General features: G+C 33.3%; 2 protein-coding genes across 3 annotated transcripts in view; one reads left to right on the forward strand and one right to left on the reverse strand.

The window, feature by feature from the left end:
* Positions 1-6438, reverse strand: part of snx11 (sorting nexin 11) — a 10273-nt gene extending 3835 nt beyond the window's left edge. The window contains exons 1-7 of one of the 2 annotated variants that reach the window (XM_053684996.1): positions 6249-6438; positions 5652-5827; positions 4890-4941; positions 4061-4147; positions 934-1034; positions 633-728; positions 22-246 (exon numbers count right to left, since the gene is read on the reverse strand). In XM_053684996.1, the coding sequence (XP_053540971.1) occupies positions 22-246; positions 633-728; positions 934-1034; positions 4061-4147; positions 4890-4941; positions 5652-5752 (662 nt within the window). In that variant the 5' untranslated portion in view covers positions 5753-5827; positions 6249-6438. The remainder of the gene's footprint in view (positions 1-21; positions 247-632; positions 729-933; positions 1035-4060; positions 4148-4889; positions 4942-5651; positions 5828-6248) is intronic. The other variant, XM_017483271.3, reaches the window with a different exon arrangement.
* On the forward strand, positions 5809-14884 carry si:dkey-220f10.4 (tubby protein homolog). Its single transcript, XM_017483260.3, has 13 exons — positions 5809-5860; positions 8272-8462; positions 8780-8936; positions 9214-9447; positions 9550-9642; positions 9733-9867; positions 10029-10198; positions 10297-10455; positions 11652-11764; positions 11853-11967; positions 12124-12222; positions 13344-13515; positions 13655-14884. Exons 2-13 carry the CDS (start codon positions 8361-8363, stop codon positions 13786-13788), a joined length of 1683 nt encoding a protein of 560 aa, XP_017338749.1. The 5' UTR covers positions 5809-5860; positions 8272-8360; the 3' UTR covers positions 13789-14884.
* Positions 14885-15004: the final 120 nt, after the last annotated feature.

Here is a 15004-nt window from a genome sequence, read left to right on the forward strand (position 1 = left end):
TGACTCAAAGTTCATCTGTACCTCTCAATTGATTCATAAGAAATTGGTGTTGGGCATGTCTCCAGTGGCCCGCCACCTTCCTCCTGAGCCCAGCCGCGATTAGACGAGGCGTAAGTTAGAATGGCGTCAGTCACGCTGTAAGGAGTGTGACCATTTACGCAGTCTTGAATGTGACTAACAGGAAGCTGAGTCTGCAGAAACAGATGGAGCTGGCTGTCGGACAGGCACACGGTCATGTGCACTACTCTGTGGGTACAAAACTTCTCATTAAAATGTGCTGAACCTCAGTACATCTGCAGAGGAAAAAAACTATGCAGACAATGACAAATATTTCTGATAACATAATTATTGCTCTTTAAAAGTCTCATGATGTTCAGTATATGGCTGTATTAAAATACTGTTACAATACTGTTCTTTTGTTGACTTCAGTTAATCAAATGTTAAGCCAAAACACTGCTCTGACTCATCTGAGGTTAATGTAATTCAGAACAAAGTGCAATTTGTCATTCATTGTTGCTTACTTCCTTTTATAATTTCTAGAAAAACTATCAAATTGAGCAAATATGAGACAACAATGTAGATTACATTTCTCTTCATTCTGACACATTATAGATTAAGATGATGACACTGACTTGTCCAGGAAGCTCTGTAAACCCTTTCTCCTCTTTTCAATGAAGTCTGTGTTGTTAAAGTGGATGAAAGACTTTCCAGGCAGGTCAGGAACAGGTCTGTGTGAAAGTTTAAAGTAATAAAATTATCAGAAAGAAAGCCAGACAGTCATATTAATATACACAAATTCTTTTGTTTCTGTGCTGTTAAATAACCTCTTGGCTTTCTGAGCAGTCAATTGGAATAAATGTATTATAAATGCATTACGTTGTCATTATTGTAATTCACTAAAAGCCTTGATTAAATTTTTTTTTTTTTACTTACACCAGACCAGCATTCTTCTGCAGTTTCTGCTTCAGCCACACAAACTCACTATATCGCCGACGCACACAGGAGGTTTTAGCTGTGAAAGCCTTGCTGTTGGTCTTAGCACAGAGACATAAAAACCTAAAATTATGTTCACTGAAATGATTATGTATTTAACCTCATGAACCTGTTTATTAATTACATACACTCATGATTTATGTATAGTCAGCGCTGTAATTATTCGCACCTTTGATAAGTTGGGTAAAAATTATTTGACAATTTTTATTTGTAGCTAATTAACTTAATCTCACTGAACATATGAAAAAAGTTAATTTATTCAAAATAAAATACAAACACTTAATTATTAAAGTTTAAAATTATTATTATTTTATTGTTGTTGTTTTTTTTACAAAAGAACATGCATCAAAATTATTGACACATCTACTTTAGCCTTTACCGATAATAACAACATCACTGTGTCTTCCTCTCTAAAGCTTGATTAGAACGGAGAATAGATAGTAAGGAATCTGAGACGAGTCCTCAATACAGAATCTCTCCACATCCTGCAGGGGCCTCACTCCTCTCTTGTGGACGCTCCTCTTCAGCTCACCACACAGGTTTTAAATGAGGCTTGGGTAAGTGTCCTGGGATGGCCATGTCAAAATTTGGACTGTGTTTAGTGAAACATTTTTTGTGCCGATTTGGATGTACGTTTTGTATTGTAACTGCTGGAAGATCCAACTACAATATGACACAGCTGTAGCTCTGGCAGAGACTTTCATGTGAGTATTAGGCTCTTTTCAATATAACCTTTCTTCTTTTTATGCCAAACCCACCTTGAGTATTGTCAAGCAGCTCTATTTATGTCTGACCATAAAATCCAATCCAAGTCAAAGTTCCAGTAGTGTCTAGTAAACTCTTGATGCTTACATTTGTGGAGATTTAGTGACTCGAAAATGCTTCTACTGCAAATCTGCAAAAATAATCTTTCGAGAACTTTTGCCACTCTAATCAGCCTCCTCAGTGTGTGGGGACAATCTGTGTTAAATTCACTTCCAGCCAGGTTCATTACAACTCCAGTGCTTTTAAATGTGTTAATTGTTTCCCCAAGAGTGGATGTGGGCATTTACAGGTGTGTAGCTTTTTTTTTTATATCCACTTCCTGATTATGAAGTGAGACTTTTGTCTCACTTTTGTAAAACTGCTCTTAAGCAATAAGATGAACTTCAAAAAGGTAAATATAAATTGGAACTAGAGCTGCAACAACTAATCGATAAAATTGATAATAAAAATCCTTGTCAATGAATCTCATTATTGATTAGTTGGTCTGTGCATGGCACAGGACACGTTTACTCATTGTTACTTCTGTTCTGAAAACTTCTGTTCTGAATTAGTCGGCCATGGAGTGCGTTTACTCAATATATTACTTCTGTTCCGAAAACACGCTTCGGAGAGTAAATAATAAAGTTGTGTCTCAAATGACATACTGTACACTTACACTATGCACTGTGAGCTCTACCGTTTAGTTATGAATTTTACAAAGGTAATATCATCTCAAATGGAACACTAGTGGCATTTTACTACCCGGAAGTATAAGCCGCTTCCTAGTCGACAGCACATGACGTCATATGCACGTAATGCGACACCGCTAGCTTTAGCAGATACCCAGAGTCAATGACAATGACTTTCTTCAGTTTACTGTTTATGTACTTAGTTAATTTTATTTATATATATATATATATATATATATATATATATATATATATATATATATATATATATATATATATATATATATATATATATATATATATATATATATTTATTATTTTTTACGGATGCATAAAAAGCACTGAATTAAACAACAGTCCTAAATTAATTAATTTTATATATATATATATATATATATATATATATATATATATATATATATATATATATATATATATATATATATATATATATATATATATATATAAAAATTAATTAATTTTATATATATATATATATATATATATATATATATATATATATATATATATATATATAAAATTAATTAATTTATATATATATATATATATATATATATATAAAATTAATTAATTTTATATATATATATATATATATATATATATATAAATTAATTAATTTTATATATATATATATATATATATATATATATATATATATATATATATATATATATATATATATATATATATATATATATATATAAGTATTTATGTATTATTTTTTACGGATGCATAAAAAGCACTGAATTAAACAACAGTCCTAAATTAATTAATTATATATATATATATATATATATATATATATATATATATATATATATATATATAAATTAATTAATTTTATTTATATATATATATATATATATATATATATATATATATATATATATATATATATATATATATATATATATATATATATATATATATATATTCTGGTGTGTGTGTCTATTGGGTCCTTTTCAGTCTTATATAATTGGACAAACAGTTCTGTAAAGTTTTAGTCTGAAGTTTATATTTGTAACTCACTTTGTGGATTTTATTTTAAATAAACAAAAAATGGTACTGAAAGGTTGCCCCGCCCATCCGATTAATCGAAAATAATAATAAAAATAATTTTAAAAAATGATCCAAAAACTAATCGATTATGAAAATAATCGTTAGTTGCAGCCCTAATTGGAACATACTTAATTTACATTCTGTTTAAAAGAATTTCTAGTGTGGCAATAATTGTGACACATGGTTTTGTTACATTATTTTTCATAAGGGTTTTTATTTTCTTAGATTTTTTTTTCTCAATTAAAAAAGTTAGACTTCTCTCAGTTCAGTGCAAGATTGATCTGGTTAATTGAAAAGAAATTTTTTCATAACCTTTTAAACTCATCTTTACCAGGGATGCCAATAATTCTGGAGCTAACTGAAGACAACAGTAATTACAAGGGAGACAATGTTTATACAATAAAAAAGGACTTTTCTTTACAGATAACTTAATTTGCTGTATTATATTTTGAAGTGTGAAAACAAAACTAAATACCATTCTACTTTTACACATTACTATACAGAGACTAAGAAGCATTTAATATTTAGAAAGACCTTTATATAAAACTACTTACATAAAGAAAAATCTTGAAGTCCACATACGAGTTCCATGATCCCTCATTCATCACACGAGGATCCTGAACTCTCACAGTAATGAATTCCTGTTAAAAGCAAAACAAAATGTTAGCTCTGAAAATCTATTGACAGAAGGTGATGGTACTTTTGTACCCATTTTGGGTTAACTTTCAGAACACAGACACATCTTGATGAACATGACACATTTGTTGTAATCTGCTGATAAAGCTTATTAAAGATAATGTGGTAAACTGCACACTTTATTTACAAAACAACATATCTTGTTATAAATTACTATAGACAAAGCTCATCATTCATGCAGAAGGAATAAAGTAAGAGTGTTCAATATAAACCTCAAATCCATTCATTAAAAATACACTGCTAATTTAGAATGAAAAAAGAAAACTAACCAACTTAACAAAACTAGATTAATTACTCAACCAAATAATTAAGTCTGAAAACATTTTTGGTAATAAATCTTGATTAAAGATTTGATATAAACACCTACTTCAATCTGAACTTCCTAATCGCTTTTTAAATAGTTGAACTCATCATTTTTAGGTTTTAATCTAATCTACAACGCAAACTCCAGATAAGTTTAAACAATAGCTCTATTAAGATGTACTGAGATACTGTAGCACAACATTGTACCAACTACATTCCTGAATAGAATAGCTTACAAATATTCAAGAAATTAAATAACTAAAGCAATTAATTTTTATCCAGACTCATTCATGTCAAGACAGACAAACGCCGTCATCAATCTGCAACAATTAAGGCAAATGTGGAAATCAGTCAGACAATGAGACAAACAGTAAGAGGTCTTACATCTTCTTGACTTTTGATCATTCTGCCAGTTGTGAACGAGCACATATGACATCTGTGGAATGAGAAAAGGGGAACACGGGAAATGACTAAACTGCTTTATGTCCTTCAACAGCAATGCAGTGTAGGCATTTTCTACTCACAAACATTTCTCTTTTTGATTTAATCCTGTGTTTGCCACAACATCAAACAATTTAGTAATAAATCCAGTAAAGAAAAAGCCCCTCTTTAAGTCTATATCAGAAAACATCATGACCATTGATTGATTTCTAGAGATTGGAATTAAACTCTGCACAGAATTTCCCCCCACTATTTTTCCTCTGACTCAAACCGCCAGCTCCTCAGCCCAAATATGAAGCAGGACTTTATCACCGATTAGTCTAGTGTCTAGATCATCACATTTTTATTATTAGGGGTGTCAACATACGACATTCCAATACTTTCCTTTAACAAATAATTTACTGTATTGTACGATTTTTGAAGGATACTGTGTTCCACATCTACTTATAATAATCATGTTTGACAAGTAAAGCTTGACATCATAACTGATCAGTTAAACCTTCCCCCACCCTGAGGCACACTTTACACCTTTTCCACTAAGATGGCAGTATTTCACACACCACTATTTCATTGGAGTACAATGTTCTCACTGTTTCAGTCACTGTAAAAGAAATTGACAAAATATTTTAGCAGTTTGATTGTCTCCAAGTGACCATTTTGATCCCTGTATTAATAAGCAACGCTACTCAAGCAATATCTACTCACATGCGACTTTTTGTGTCACGAGTTTGCCAAAAGTTGAGGAGCTTAATCAATCTTCTAATAAATCCATCAAGGGAAAATCCCCTCTCTACCTCGGGGAACATCAGTGAAGATGACTTGCACGGATCATTGAGCTTGATCTTTACCCTTTACCTCTGAGCTCCAGCCCCTCCTTCTTCCTTCAGCAGGAGACCACAGACATCAGCATTTTGGTCAGTAATCAGGTTTGGAAAGAGTGATTAGGAACAGCGGTGTTTGGTTGAAAAAAAGAGGAGCTTATCTCCTTGAGCGAGCAAACACTTAATCGATTGAACGTCGTTAGTGGACCGTCTCGAGTTAGAAGCAGCATGACATCTAAAAACGAAGGATGTCCATTGAATATTTGATAACTAAAACGCAGGATAAATATACGAAGAGAAACATCATTCTCAAACAGATTCTGACTCTGAACCTACATGTCAGAAAAGTTATAATATAAACTCCTGCTGTTATATAAACTTCTAGCTCTCCATAACCGGGATGTGGTTTTTAGCCTCTCTAAGCTGAAAAACAATTCAAAAGTCAACACCAAATTAATCTTTATATGTAAAATACCATTACCTTTAACAGAAATATTGGTAACAACCATGTATCTTCAACATCACACCTCCACGGATCACGCTTCTACCATAGTTTGATAATTAACGCACACAAAACGAAAAAAACAAAGCTTAAAATCGTTCGAGGCAACAAACAACTTCCGCGTTACGCCGTCCCAACGATCACGAGCGACAATGTAATGGCGCAGTGTGGAGTATTGCGCCACCTACTGGACCGGAGGAGAGCGGAATAAACCCGCATCCGACATCCCACAATGAAGTGTTTACTGTAGCCAAGAAAGGACAAGTCTCACACACCTTGTGTTTAGACCTGCTTCTATTGTTGTTCTGGGTTTTTTCCCTTCCAGACCGTGTATCAGACAATTTAAATTACTCCACACCAGTACCTCGCTCCCGTGTCAGGCCTACACTACACATTTAATTGGATATCAGCCGTTTTCTTTAATATTTTCCAGTACAGGCTCGAAGTAATTGAATTAAATAACTACGTAGTCATAGTTCTGTGTCAAAAACTGAAAGTATTTCAGCATGCTTTGAAGTTTTCTGCCGCGGGTCCTTTACGACTGTCAGGACTTGGTGCATTTTTTTTTTTTATTAACTTCAACAAAGTGAGAGAGAGAAAAAAGAGATGCTTCCAAAACATTAACTGTAACAACAAAGTGTTGTTTATTTAATTGTCTGGACATTTCATAACGAAGTGGGTTTTTTTTTCTGATCTGCTTTTCATTTACTCTCTGTTCAAGCAGGATCTCTCTGAACTGTTTTAGTGCTCATGCCTGTTTGTTTGTTTTTTTAATAATTGTCTTTAGATAAAAAAGATAAATGAATAATAAAAAATAATTATCATGCATTAGAACATGATACATCCTTATAAATATGTAATAAATTCAAATGAAAACAGAATACACCACAGTACTGCTGAAGTCTACAATGTAATCTGTAAAATAAAAAAAAATTAAAGGTGTTGATTATTTTTCTATAACAGCACGACTCTGACAATAGTACCAGCTGCAAGGCAAATTATATATATATATATATATATATATATATATATATATATATATATATATATATATATATATATATATATATATATATATATATACACATATATATATATACATATATATATATATATATATATATATATACATATATATATATATATATATACATATACATATATATATATATATATATATATATATATATATATATATATATATATACTCATTTGTTTGTTCTAATACATTATCGTTTCTATAGTAACAAATCATTCACAGGTGCTCCTATGATGGACGCTCATACAATTTAATCCTAAGAATAAATGGATTGGGGGGCATACAACATTGTTTTCTGTAAGGACATGTTTATTTTTACATTGAGTAAGACGACTTCAGTCAGTGACAGGGATTTGAGATGAAGGTTTCTGTCATTGGAAAAGTCTTCAGGATTTAGTGCTTTGTGTTTTCTCATATATGTGAGAAGCAGCATTTTCCTTCTTATAAGCTTTAAGAAAGGCTGGTGTGGTAACAACTGTGGCTGTGAAAGTAAAATGAAAGTGATAACAGGAACTACCTTGTTTTGAGGGTATTCCACAACATTAAATGTATCTATAAAAGTATAAAAATGACACTATGTTGTTTAATAAATCAAAGAAGTGGAAAAAAATTGCAGTAGTTGGAAAATTGCTGTGGTATATACAGTATAAGTGGAATAAAACACTTCAGGGCATACTGTTGTAGGAAAATAATCAATCCTGGGGCAGGGGAGGTATTGGAAACAGCCCCCTGCTTTGCGTTGGGCCACATTACAGAACCCTGTGTGAAACAACATAGAAAATATCAAATTGTAGGACAATTATGTAAATGTAATGTACAATTGTACCAAAAAATAACAGCTATGCCTTTGTCCTAAGAAACTGTATAGCATGTGATGTTATTAGTTGTAAGTGCACTCTGCGAGCTGTGTGGAGCGTAAGAACATTATCTTTCCCAATCCTCTTACCCTTCTGTTGTATACAGGTGGAGGAGTAAGATGGAGCTGAAGGCAGAGAATCAAACATGCATTGTGTTTCGTTTGGTTTGACACGTGTTGTGCCTCAGGAGTGTGCATGAATCTTCCATTACATGTTTGTGGATTAAACAAAACAGTAACTTGTCAACAAACAAACATGGAGGACCGTGAGATGTGGCAACAGAAGCTTGACAAACAGGTAAGTGCGAATTTCACAATATTCTTGCATTTGGACCACTTTATTTTAACAACATTGCAGACAAATCTCTATTTTATTCTGATTTTAATATGCAGTTTGTTGGAATATCAGCATCAAATTAATAATAAGTATTATCAGTGTGTATGTGATCACTTATTTCAATTTAACCTGCAGAAAATTCATCAGTTTTGGTTTGTATATTATTCTCTTTTATTGATATGTATAATGAAGCTTTTCAGTCCTGCAGGACTGAGATATTAGTGAGATATGTGTTTATATATTTCAAATGAATAACTGACACTGGTTTATTTAAACAGCGAACACTTTTGATGAAGAAGCAGCAAAAAAGAAGAGCTAGTGCTCAGATGATTACGGCAAATCATGATGCTCGATCAAAGAATCGGAGGCAGAAATCTGCAGCTGAAGACACAGCTCTGTTAATCAGTCAGTCTCAAAGCAACACCTCCTTAAATGGTAAGAAAACATAAAGGCATGCATACATGCTTTCTGACTTTTTTTTCTCACACATTTATTTTCATTTATTACGACTGAACATCTGTTTAACATAGAAAATATATCTTCCCAAGGTGATAAATTACAGTGTTAACCTTTCAAGCTAGCGTTTTATGAACTCACATGACGTCTTACTATTTCTACATTTTATTTATTTCAGTTCTATATGAATTTTTAAGTCTGACCATTATACTTCTGTTTGTTACCCTAATGATGTCATCCAATCTTCTCCTGTCAGACACTCAACTGGAGCAGGGCTATGATAACATGCTTGAAGAGATCAACCTTGATGAAATGACCATTTCTTCTCAAATGATACCTGAGGACACAATGCCACCGGTTGCACCTAAGATTAAAACAATTGACCTGGATACAGATAATCAAACAACTCCGAAACACTCACCAAACACACCCAATCAATCAGAGGAGAAGAAAATGAAGAAAAAGGTTGTTAAGAAGACTCAAGCTAAATGTAAGTATTTGACATATAAAGTGATCATACAATTTATCACTGCAGTTGTTGTTGTTGTTTTTTTTTAGAATTTTGTTCCAACCATTTTATATAATATTTAAGTGCTTGAGCGATATGATGTTGGAGAAGGACAAGACACGCAAAAGAAGAAAACATTGAAGAAAAAGGAAAAGAAGAAGACAGAAGAAGCACAAAGTATTAACAGCACACTTATAACTTTAATATTGTGTATTTTGTATAAGAAACATTAAAGCTAAAGCAGTTATCATCTATACTTTTTTGTAGTTGAGATTGATTCAGTGCTGGAGTTCAACATTACAGAGGAAAACAAAACTGAAATAGAGAGTGAGGATGAACAAGAAGGCTGGGCAAAGAGTCCAGTGCCTCCTACACCAAAGAAAAAACAACTTTTATCTACTTGTGAGTTCAAATTAAAGTTTTAATTTTTACTTTATGTCCACAACCTACCAGTCCAGAGGCAACATTTTAATTGACAAACTTTCCTCTTACTGTAACAAAATAGAAGCCAGACTTCCTTGTATATAAAGTGTAGAATACTATATGAGACTATATTTTTACAGCAGCACTATATGTCTCTGAAGATGAAACAGAAGTCAAGGAGAATAAGAAGGAAAATCCAAAATCACAGAAAAAGTCCCAAAAATCTACAAAGAATGATTATGATCTTGCTTCACTAAATTCCAACTTTAGGCGGTTCTCTTCGGAGAGTGACTCATCAGACATGGGAAAGGTAAGAAAGTGTCAAGCATTATAAGCTGCTGTTATTTTTTAATTTCTATAATATATAAATATTGTCTCTTTCTTCCCTAAATCTTCTGTCTTTCCCAGTCCTCACCAGTGTCTTTAGAGGATCTGGAACATTTTGCTCTTCGCCCTGCAGCAAGAGATATGACTATTCAGTGTAGAATCACCAGAGACAGGAGAGGAATGGAAAGAGGAATCTATCCTACATATTACCTTCACATGGAGAAAGAGGATGGGAAGAAAGTAAGAGACAAACAGATTTTTTTGAAAAATCAGATTAAATCATTTTATTGGGTTGGTGGGATAGTGGTGTAGAGGGTAGCGTTGCTGCCTCCGGGGTCCAAAACTGTATGCTGAGCTCAGGTTACTGCCTCTGTGGAAGTGCACATGTTCTATTGTTGTCCACAAGGGTGGCCTACAGGTTCTATAGGTTCCTCCTACATCACAAAATCATGCTGATAGGTGAATTGGTAACTCTAAATTGCCCCCGAGTGTGTGGGTGTGTGTGATGCCCTGCAATTGAATTGTGTCCCATCCATTGTGTATTCCTCCCTTGCCCCTATCCTTCCTGGGATAGGCTCTGGATCCACCACAAACCAGATAAATCTATCACTTTTGATCATTTTATTTTCTTTCTCTCTATATTGTTCTCTTGTCTACAGTGGATATAAAAGGCTACACATCCCTGTTAAAATGGCAGGTTTTTGTGATGTAAAAAAATTAAACTAAGGCAGCATCATACTTTGGGGCTGTTTTTATTCTGCTGGAACTGGGGTTTTAATCAGGGTGGAGGGAATAATGAATAGCTCCAAATAGCAATCAATTTTGGTGCAAAACTTTAAGGCTTCTGCTAAAACACTTAAGATGAAAAGGAATTTCACCTTTCAACATGACAACGACCAAACGCAAACCTCCAGATCAACAAAGGAATGGCTTCACCAAAACAAGTTCAAGGTTTTGGAATAACCCAGTCAGTGTCCAGACCTAAATCTAATTAAAAAAAATCTGTAGCCTGACCTGAAGAGGGTTGTGCACAGGAGATGCCCTGCCAGTTTGACAGAGTTAGAATGCTTTTGCAAGGAAGAATGGCAAATATTGCTAAGTCAAGACATGCCAAACTGATTGACTCTTACCAAAAATATTGAATGCTGTAATAAAATCTAAAGGTGCTTCAACTAAGTATTAGTTTAGGGGTGTGCATACTTATGCAACCAGGTTATTGTACATTTTTGATTTTTGATTTTTTTCCCCCTTAAAATGATTCTTATTGTTTTTCCACTTTAATTAATAGGTTAAAATGTCACAATAAAGGTTGAAAAGGTTCTGACATGATTTATCTTGGTTTCATTTTTTAAATCACAAAAACTGCAATTTTAACAGGGGTGTGTAGACTTTTTATATCCACTGTATTTACCCTGTTCTCTTGTTTCATTCATAAGGTCTTTCTCATGGCTGGAAGAAAACGTAAGAAGAGTACAACTTCAAATTATCTGATCTCCATCGATCCTACTGATTTATCCAGAGACACCAGCAGCTATATAGGCAAACTAAGGTCATTATTATTATAAAAAAAAAAAAAAAAAATCATATCTCATTTAGCCAACAATATTTTTGCAGTGATTTCTTTTCTCTCTCTTTAGGTCAAATGTTTTAGGGACTAAATTCACTGTATACGATAATGGAGAAAATCCAGACAGGAAACCATTTGTAAAGGAGACTGAATCACTCCGACAAGAGCTTGCAGCAATATGTTATGTATGTTGAAGGATCTTGACAAAAATCTAACATAAAACATTTAATCTTTTAAAAAATAGAGGTTGCATAATCATTCCTTACATACTATAGCAAAATACTGTTTTGTTTACTGATGCTGGCTTTTCCTGAATGATCTTCTCATATTTACTGTAATAGGAAAAAAATGTTCTGGGTATTAAAGGCCCCAGAAAAATGACAGTGATCATTCCTGGCATGCATGAGAATGATGAAAGAGTCTGTATTCGTCCAAAAAATGTGAGTATAAAAAAATTAACTGAGAATTTTTTTAATTTTAATTATCTGATAAGTTGCTGTAGATACACTACAGTGCCCTCCACTAATATTTGCACCCTTGGTAAATATGAGCAAAGAAGGCTGTGAAAATTTGTCTTTATTGTTTAAACTTTTGATTAAAAAAAATTCACAAGAATACTCTCATGGATATCAAACAACTGCAAAAAAAAAACAACAACACAGGTTTATAATAAAAAATCTTTGTTAAATATAGGTGTGCAACAATTATTGGCACCCCTGTGAATTCATATGAGAAAAATATATTTGAAGTATTCCCATTGATATTTAAAACATTTTTGTACACCTGGGTGACTAGGAACAGGTAATTGTTCAACCATGACTTCCTGTTTCACAGGGGTATAAATATGAGGTAACACATGGGCCAAATTCACTTAGTCATTCATATCAATGGGTAAGACCGAGGAATATACAGTGGGGGAAATACGTATTGAACGTGTCAACATTTCAGTAAATATATTTCCAATAAGGCTATTCACATGAAATTTTCACCAGCCTTTGGTGTTAACTCAAAAAATCCATGAAGGCATGGTTTGCCAAGGTTGGTCTGTAAGAACCTGAGTGGCATACACAGAGGCCTGACATCAACCCTACTGAACACCTTTGGGATGAACTGGAATGTAGACTGTGCCCCAGGCGTCCTCACTCGACATGAGTGCCTGACCTCACTAAATCTCTTGTGGATGAATGAGCAAATCCCCTCAGCCACGCTCCAAAATGTAGTGGAAAGCCCAGAAGAGTGTAGGTTATTATAACAGCAAAGGGGGACAAATCTGGAATGTTCTGATGTTCAGAAAGCACATATGGGTGTGATGGTAGTGTCCACAAACCTTTGGTCATATAGTGTAGTTGTTCAGGCTAGGTAAAAGATTGTATTCCATATACAGATAATAATCAAATCAATCTGATCATTTATAACATCAAAATATTTATAATACACTAAAGTGCATAAAATGACTGATTTCATATTTTGAATAAATGCTAAATAACATTTCATTTGTAGTTCTTTTAACATCAGCAATGTCAGTCACTTTTTCACCAGTAACCTGCATCCCTGTCCTCAGGAGCTTGAATCTCTTCTCACTCGTTATGAAAACGGTAACAAAGAAAATTTAGTTTGCCTTGTGAACAAATCACCAACCTGGAATGAGCAGACGCAGTCTTATGTGCTCAACTTCCATGGACGAGTTACACAGGCATCTGTCAAGAACTTTCAGATTGTTCATCCTGACAATGGTGAGTTGACTAAAGTACCGATTATGTCATTTCCCTGCAAATGGGGAGATGATGGAAAGATTTAAAGAGTTTCTGTGCTCACACAGTTAAAGGTGCACGTGTAGATAATAATTTGGTTTTGATCTTTTATTGCATCCAGAGGACTACATTGTTATGCAGTTTGGAAGGGTGGCAGAAGATGTGTTTTCCATGGACTACAGCTTCCCCCTGTGCGCACTACAAGCTTTTGCCATCACTTTGTCCTCATTTGATGGCAAACTTGCTTGTGAATAAATACACAGTTTTAAATTAGATTCATTCTTTTTTTTATTTGTTAGTACTACTTCTGTTGACCTATAGTCAAAAATATTTACTTATTGATGTAAAGATTAGTTATTTTTGTATTCTTTAGAATATGGTATATAATATTTTAATATTATAATATAATGAATATTCTGTTGAATCTTCTGTTGCCTGCAAGGTGAATTGCAACTGTAATGAAAACTTAAGCCTTCCCCTTTCTACCAACTGACTCTAAGATGATTTCAAGTGATTTTAAATAATATCTTGTTTTAGTGTACAGAAACTAAGCAATTAACTTCTTTACTTGTTTACTTTACTTTTTACTTAACTATTCATAGGGATTAGTGGAATCTAATAGCCCTGAATAGTTCTCCACTTGGAGCGGGTGTCACTAACTGAATGTCAGTAAAAGAAGACGGCAGTGTTGTAATTTTGTATCTTCAGTGAACAGGACAAGACCAACCAGACAGAGTTTACAGGAAAATCCATTTCCTGAAAATACATTTCCAAGTTATGTGAATATGATATGAGCAGAGCATAACGTACTTTACATGGCACTGTAGCAGCTAAAACCATACAGTGATAGCTTAGTTGTGCCTCCCCTTGGCTAGTAACACCAAACTAGCCTAGTCTCGTGTTAGATAGCCAAAAAGTTTTAGATTTTATCGGTACCCGAGGTAAGTTTTTGTACAAATTTCATATATATATTTTTTTTTAACCAATTAGCCCCCACATGCAAGAAAAAATGCATGAAAACAATCTATTTAGAAGTACATTTTAAAAAGATTTTTGATGGAGAAAAGTCATGATTAACAGTCCAGATAACACCCCTGGTAAAAACTGTTATTTACCTAGATTTCACTACCTTTTCGTGAAAGCATGTTAAAGTTAAAGTGCTGCGATGTTTCATCTTGAGAAACAAATGTTAGCTTACCATTAATGGCATAACTTAGCTAATGTTAGCTAAAGTTACTGCAACCACTAGCTAGCTAAAGTTTAAACATAATGTTAACACATAAATGTTACCACATATGCTTACATTATGAATCTGTCACTATTTTTGTAAGTAGCTATTTAATTTAATAATAATAAAAGTGTTTCTTGATCGGTGTGTTTGTCTGAATTGTAGAGAGCATAAAAAGGAAAGAAGGGAAAGATAGGAAGATACATTCCTTTTTTACAAAGAGGACTAGTAGCAGCAAAACTG

This window comes from Ictalurus punctatus, chromosome 13 (genome assembly GCF_001660625.3).
Source record: "Ictalurus punctatus breed USDA103 chromosome 13, Coco_2.0, whole genome shotgun sequence".
NCBI classification, from domain to species: Eukaryota; Metazoa; Chordata; class Actinopteri; order Siluriformes; family Ictaluridae; genus Ictalurus; species Ictalurus punctatus.

Excerpts from the sequence above, each read along its gene's own strand:
- si:dkey-220f10.4 (XM_017483260.3), top strand. The coding sequence starts at position 8,361 with ATGAATCTTCCATTACATGTTTGTGGATTAAACAAAACAGTAACTTGT. Across the intron at positions 9,643-9,732 it reads GAAGACAGAAGAAGCACAAA|TTGAGATTGATTCAGTGCTG; the intron begins GTATTAACAGCA and ends ACTTTTTTGTAG. Across the intron at positions 10,199-10,296 it reads ACTCATCAGACATGGGAAAG|TCCTCACCAGTGTCTTTAGA; the intron begins GTAAGAAAGTGT and ends TGTCTTTCCCAG.